The sequence below is a fragment of the Meles meles genome, chromosome X, assembly GCF_922984935.1.
Source record: "Meles meles chromosome X, mMelMel3.1 paternal haplotype, whole genome shotgun sequence".
Taxonomy (NCBI): domain Eukaryota; kingdom Metazoa; phylum Chordata; class Mammalia; order Carnivora; family Mustelidae; genus Meles; species Meles meles.
In genome coordinates, this window is record NC_060087.1 from 127,977,261 (window position 1) to 127,984,312 (window position 7,052).

The 7,052-nt window shown below is 61.5% G+C and overlaps 1 protein-coding gene across 1 annotated transcript; it reads right to left on the reverse strand.

Annotated features, from left to right (window-relative positions):
• Positions 1–3,731: 3,731 nt before the first annotated feature.
• On the reverse strand, positions 3,732–4,977 carry LOC123934504 (melanoma-associated antigen 8-like). The gene is made up of 2 exons (XM_045994654.1): positions 4,924–4,977; positions 3,732–4,754 (listed from the first exon to the last, which is right to left on the reverse strand). The coding sequence occupies exons 1-2, from the start codon at positions 4,930–4,932 to the stop codon at positions 3,732–3,734; spliced, it is 1,032 nt and encodes a 343-aa protein (XP_045850610.1). The 5' UTR covers positions 4,933–4,977.
• Positions 4,978–7,052: the final 2,075 nt, after the last annotated feature.

A 7,052-nucleotide genomic window follows, 5' to 3' on the forward strand; every position in this document is an offset into this window, starting at 1 on the left:
CGGTCCCTGCCCTGCCCAGCCCTGGCCACAGTTGCCAGGGACCTGCGTGACGTGTTTTAGTGTCGACACGATTGAGAGCCTGGCACCCCTGAAATGCCTTCCTGAGGGACGCTCGTGGTGGAGTTGGCGAGTCCCGAGTGGGACAGCAAAGCCGTCCAGGACGATCTGGATCAAACACCATCCCACATCCTCCAAATCGGTTCCCTCCAAGTAGGGGACGCAGTATCCCTGCTTCCATCCTGGACTGCCCCACGGGCGACACTCCTGGGACTTGGGCCAAGAGCACCCAGTTCACGAGGTCACCCAGGCTCCAGCTCACCTCAGCCTCCTCTGTGCTCCCCTGGCCCTTTCCCGGCTCAGCCCAGGGCAGTCCAGATGGAGCCGGCGGGGGGCTCCTCTTTCCACCTCTCCTGCGGCGGCCAGACCTCTGTACAGCCTGCCGCCTGGGAACCCAAACCCCCTCCTCCATGGCTGCTCTCTAAGTCCTCATTTGAGACTGGGGGGGTCTGGGGTGAGTGGGGGAGCATCGCGGTGACCACGCCGTCGCCTGCAAGTCTCTCCTCTGCTCCAGCGGCCCGACTGCAGACACCAGGGTCCCAGCAGGCTCTGGGGATGGCTGACGGGGACACGCGCCCTCTCTGGCTCAGCCTCAGGAAGCAAAGCGGCAGAGTCACCTGCACAAGGCCACCAGCTTCATGAAGCAGCTGGGGTTACACAGGAGATCTCCGAAAATAACACAGCATTGTACACGGTCTCACACAGTCACGGGGCGATGACTGTCATTCACGGGCCCCGGGCACACTCGCCACCAGGGTGTCGAGTCAGCTCTAGCGGAATCACGGGCACGCTGAGTGGGATTCATGGCTGGGGCCTCCCGAGGAAAGATGACTGTGAGAGGACCAGGGAGTGAGGGCTTGGCAGCGGGGTGACTGGAGGACGAGACCCCAGACATGGCAGACTGAGGCCAGGATCAGGACGGCCTGGGATGGGGGCTGCAGGCCGGGCCCCAGGAGGAGGACCCCCCAATTCCAACAAGGCCCACATGCAGCTGGCTGCCCGGCTCCCATAAGAGACTCATGACGGCCCCGAGGGGACAGACGGTGGAGACAGGCTCATGGACCAGGCAGTGCAAGGACAGGAAGCATCCCTACAGCCCGTTTCCCGAGCGGGGGCTCCTGTGGGGAAGGCCGCCCGCCCTGCACAGAGCAGTAAGGCCCACACGTCGGGCATGACACACACACATAAGGGACCATGGGTCTGACATGAGTGTCTGGCGGAGGACGCAGCGTGCTCTCTGTTCTGTGCTGTCATCGCAAAGAACTGATCCTTGGTCCCCGGGGCGCCATCGATAGGAATGCCTGTGACAAACAGGATTCTGCCACCAAAGCCTTCCTAAGCGTGAGACGACTGGCCATGCAGTTTCCCCCTTAGCCTGGGGACAGGAGGAGCACAAGAGGGGCCCGAGCACTGGACATTGCTCTGATTCACGCGTGCGCACTACGTTCTCAGCCCAAAGCGGCTTTTCTACTTTGCTGAGGCAAAACCCCATTTCTGGGAGGGGTTCCTGAGAAAGTCAAATTTGCCTTGAAAGTCTCCGCCTTTGGATGTACCCATACACCAAGGGGCAGGGGCTTCAAGTGCGGGACCGCATCTAATTTTCACGAGTTGGCACACTCACGTAGGTGGCTATGGTTGTTCACGACGTCTCAGTGGGGCTGATCGCCCTACTCACTCCCGACCCCTTTCTGCACTTCCCACGGCCATAACCTCCAAAATCTCAGTGAGCTGAGAATGTTCGCTTTCCTCGGATGCTCAGTCCGAATCCTCTTTAACCCGTGAGTCTCTGCTCCTGTCCCACTTTGGAAGAGGCTGGAACACGTACACGCTTGTGTCTGAGGGTCTGCGGTGCTTGGGACAGCTGTCCGGTGCTATTGTGACCTCCCGCACCACTTTCCCCTCTATAAATTTTCCGTTGCCCTGACAGATCACAGACGTGGGGTTCGAGTGGAACGTCAGAGAAGCGAAGCACACCGTGCTCTCTGCCTGTGCACCTCCGGGAGGACAGATCATGCCCAAATGAGTGAGGGTGGGGCAGGGGTTCTAGAGCAGCTCGGTGCAAGTAACCCAAAGGTCCCCCAGGAACAGGAAGAGACCACCTCGATGCCTCTTTTCAGCTTCTCTTCCATTCAGACCTCTGAGCTTCTTTCATTTCTCCCCACAAACACCCAGCCACTCTTCAGGACTGGCCACGCACAGCTCCGGGGAGCCCTGAGAATTTCTCCTGGCCGAGGAGGCAGCGAGGGCTCCCCCAGTCCAGGGGGAACAGGGCTGTCCGGGACTTGCACATTCCCCGCTGTCGTCCACAGAACGTTCGTGGAGACCGTAGGAATAAAGCCACTGAACCTTCACTGTGTTCAAATACCCTGGGACAGGGCCCGGCACGCTGTACCTTCAGGCCACAGGACACTCGGCCTTCTCCACAGCCCAATGCAAACTGCTCCCAGCATTTATCCATTTAAGATGTCTCTCCCGCCCCAAATGCACCCGATTCCCAAGAAGGGCCACTGTCACCACCCAACAGCACAGAAGCAATCATGGGGCCCCTCGAGGCACAGCCCTGCCACCCGGGCTGGGTCAGGGACATTTCCAGGGCAGTGCTCGCCTCGGCGGCCGCACCCCCTCACTCTGCTTCCGCTTCATCTGCAGCTCTCAGGGCACACCTGCCCACCTTCCTGCCAGGACTGGAGCTGCTACACACAGTCCCCTATGGCTGGGATGTGTCCTGCTTCTCGCTTCCTCCCCGCTCACCCACAGGGCTTTCCCGAAAGTAGAACTCAGCCCATGTCTGGGAATCAAGGAGCCAGTGATCAGACCTCCCTCTGTGCTGAGAGGACGCTTCTCCTCCTTTCTTGACGAACCAAGCCAGGGCAGGAGCCCGTCTGTGTGCCTCTGGCATTTACACCATGACAGCCAGCGGGGCGTCAGAGGCAAGAAGCCACACACTTATCTTTCCCCATTCCCGACCCCCTTCCCCTTCCTATTCCATTCTTTCACCTTCCCAACTCATCCCGAGGCCAAGCCCTGAGATTTTGCTCCAGAGTCCAAAAAAGGAGGCAAGGTGTCTAGGCTGGTTTCTAGGACATGGCAAAAATCCTTTTTGCTTAAAGATATTTTATTTATTCAAGAAACAGAGCACACAGAGAGGGAGAGGGAGAAACAGGCCCCACTGAGCAGGGAGCCCAATGTGGGGTTAGATCGCAAGATCCTGAGCTCCTGACCAGAGCTAAAGGCAGACGTTTAACAAACGGAGCCCCCCAGACAGCCCGGGGCATGACAAAACTCCTAACTCTTGAACTGGGTAAGGACAAACGCTATGGGGGGTGTCACTCAGACACTCAGCCACTGAAGCAAATGAAACCTCCTACCCAAAGGAAAGCCCCTGGAGAGCTCCCCAGGGACACCAGCTCTGCAGGTGGGAGGCACCGCAGGGAACCGCCTCCCACACTCCCAAAGGAGGCTCTTTGTCCTGCATTTTCCTCCAAACCTCCCTGGCCCTGCACTGCTTAGAACTCGCAGGACTCTCTCTTCACCCACGCACATATACACACACACACACACACACACACAAACAGGGAAGAACCAAGAAACGGCCTCACTTCACGCCCAGCACCCCGCAGGACAAGCTGCCGACCCCGCCAGAGCCGGGACTGCACCACAGCCGCCCCTGGGGCTCAGGCCCCCTCTTCCTCATCGCTCACAGCCTCTTCAGACGGGGCCAGGGTGGAAACCGGCAGCCTGGGATGGACCCTCAGCAAATACTCCAGCACTTGCAACCTGCTGGTTTCCGCATGGGCCCTGGGACCCCACAGGAACTCGTAGCGGGCAGGGTCACTGCCGGGCACCTGCCGGTACTCCAGGTACCCTTCCTGCACCCAGACGTTGGTCAGGAGCCCCCGGGGCTCCCCGTAGATGATGTGCTCCTCGCCGGCATACACCCCCATGACCCCCAGCGCTTCCCACACCACCTCCTCGGGGGCACGGTCGCCCGCCAGGAGGATCATCCCCAGGAGCACCACCAGGAGGCCGGTCTTGGGCGGGCCCTGGTCACCGCTCAGCATCGCATCGCAGGTGAGGCCCAGGACGGTGACCAGGACGTAGGAGTGCTCGCTGGGGTCCACCTCCTTCACCTCCACGCCGAACACCAGCCGCATGCACTCGGACGCCTGGCCCAGGATCCCTGGGAAGGCGTCCCGCTCCTCCTCGCCGACGATCTCCAGCATCTCCGCCAGGCTGGTCGGCTCCTTGGTCAGATGCTTGAGGAGCAGGAACCCCACCAGGTCAGCCACCTTCTCCTGCTGTATGTCTGAGAGCCAGGGCTCGGCTTCTTCGGACTCCTCCTGGGTGCTGGACCCCTCCTCATCTGAGCTGCTGGAGCCCTGGTCGGGCTGGCTCCAGGCAGTGGCTGCCACGGCCACGGGCGAGGGGCAGGCCCTCTGAGGGCTCTGGGGAGGACTCGGGGTCCCAGCAGCAGACTCCTCCTCCAGGGGGCCCAGAGACAGGGCAGAGCAGGAGAGGGAAGGGACGGTGGACTGGGAGGAGGCAGAGGCGGAGGAGGGAGGTAGGGCCTCCACACCCCCAGCCCCGCACTGCTGTGCCTCCTCCAGGCCCTGGCCTGGTCCCGGTCCTCGGTCTTCCTCCAGCTTCCACAGCTCACTCCTCTGACCCAGGGGCATGGCGTCGGTGTCGGGCTGAACCTGAAGGCACATGTGGGCGGCTCCTCAGGTGCAGCCCAGCCAGCAGAGGCCCGGAAGTCCCAAGCTGACAAGGGGCCACGGGTGCCCAGGGCCCCCCACTGGGTGGGGAGGGGCGAGGCCCTGGCTCCAGGCTCAGAGTAAGCACCTTCCCTTCACCACTGGCACTCACCTGCGCCATGACCTCACGGACTCCTGCCTCACACCGAGGGCTCAACAGCCCATTCTAGACGCCCCTGGGGGAGAAAAGGAGGCACCTCAGGGTACAGACTTCGAGCACAGCCCCGGGGCCCAGGGCACACAGGAGGGCTGGGTCGGACTCACTGAGTTTGCCACTCCTCCAGGCTCGGCGGTCCCCTCCTTGGCCTCTCAGGGGACTTCTTCCCCCTGCCAGGACCTAAGCCCCACCCCCACTTGGCCCAGAGGCCAAAGGGTCCCAGCAAGACCACGCAGCCCTGAGCCTCCACGGAAGGAAAGCGAGGGGGCCCACATCTGGACCGGCCTGCCCTAGGTCTACAGGGCTCGTCACGGATCTCCAGGGATGGCCAATCGTGGGGTTCCGTCTATACTGGATGGGTGAGACCCTCTGTCTATACCTTGACTCCAGGAAGGCCTGGGAAAACTCCCTGTGCTGACTGGAGGCCACCCTCCTGGGGTCGAGGCCTCATCTCACGGAGAAGCCAGAAGGAAAAGCGAGGAGAAATCAGTCTGCCCACAGATCCCCCGTCTTCCCGTGGCTGACTGAAGTGTGAGGGCGGGCCTGGGCCCTAGGGACCTGCTGTGGGAGGCATCTCCTCATTTCTCACCTCCACCCCTGCTAGGGCCAGGGCCAGGGCCCCTGCCTCCTCCACTGACCTGAGTCCAGACCGTCAGGCACAGGCCCTCCACTCCCTGACACCAGGGATCTGGAGACAAGGAGGGGTTCAGCCTGACAGACCCGGCCAGAGATCCCATGGCTATCAGATAGAACTGGCCCAATTTCTGGGCCATCCCCTCCTTGTCCCAAGGGGTGGGTTGGGAGCGACTCACTCCTGCTTCGGGGGTCCCCACATTGACTCTTGGCAGGACCAGGGCCTCCTGTGTGTCTCCCAGGTGCGCTTCCTCAGATGACCGGATTCTGGCCTCTCCCAGCAAGGCCCTCGCCTCCCTGACAGCTCCCCGAGAAGGGTAAGGAGGCAGCACGTCCATGTCCGCGGGTCCGTCCCCCAAAGTCAGCTTCCAGCAAGATCCCAAAGGGCTGCCAGTGGGGACCGACCCCTTTGTCCTGGGATGGGGATGCGCTCAGGCTCCGGGGAGGCTAATCCTCCTTCCTGCCATGATCTGCCCTTCCCTCAGCCCCCAACCTGAGATAGAGGCCATATGCCCCTCAGCCCGAGACCTCACTCCCTGAGGTCTCCCCACCTTCCAGCCCATGAGACAAGTGTGCATGCCTGCCACTTTGGGCCACCGCTGACCGATCCTCCTTGGGCTGCCAACAGGGCAAGGCCAGACTCTGGGGCACTGGCTTCTTTGCTGAGAAGGGAGGACCTGGTACGGCCAGTCCTCCCCCAGGATCCTCATCCTCACTCCCAGAAGGACCTGTGACCCTCCTCCCCACCCCATGCTACACACACACACACACACACGCACGCACGCACATGCCCTCCACACCCCAGACCCCATTCCTTCTCACCACAACCCGCAGTCTCTCACACCCAGATGTGAACATCAGGACAGACATGTGCTCCTCCTACACTGTGGCTCCCTCTCCGAATTGAAGGTGCTGGGGACCAGGATGCCTCAGTCCTCCCTCTGGTCCTCACTTTCCATCACAGCAGGCCCGCGGTCCGCCCGGGAGGTCTTGAAGCCTGATGCGTCCACCCAGACCCCCGTCTCTGGGAGACTTGGTGCCAAGTCCGGGCTCGCCCTATGTGATCATCTGTCCCGGGGCCTCCTGGGACCAAATCTGGTCTCTGAGCATCAGCTCCTACTGGCAAGTTCCCCAGTGTCTTTGACTTGAGAATGCAAAGTCTGGACTCACCGCCTACTCCCATTCTGACCCCCTCCCGACCGACAAACCTTCCCTGACTGGCTCTGCGCTGGGATCCAGTGTCCCTCAGTCCTCCCTCTGCATCCTCACTGTGGCCCTGCAGGACCTGCGCCCGCCCCTCTGTCCACCTAGGGAGTACTTGTTCCTTCTTCCAAGTCCCCTGGTCTTTGCCGAGACCTGGATGCGCCAGTTCCAACTGAGGGGCTAGGAGTCCCCATCCCGCACAGGTGCTTTTCTAACCTGACCCTGGGAACCAAATGATGTGAGGTCAC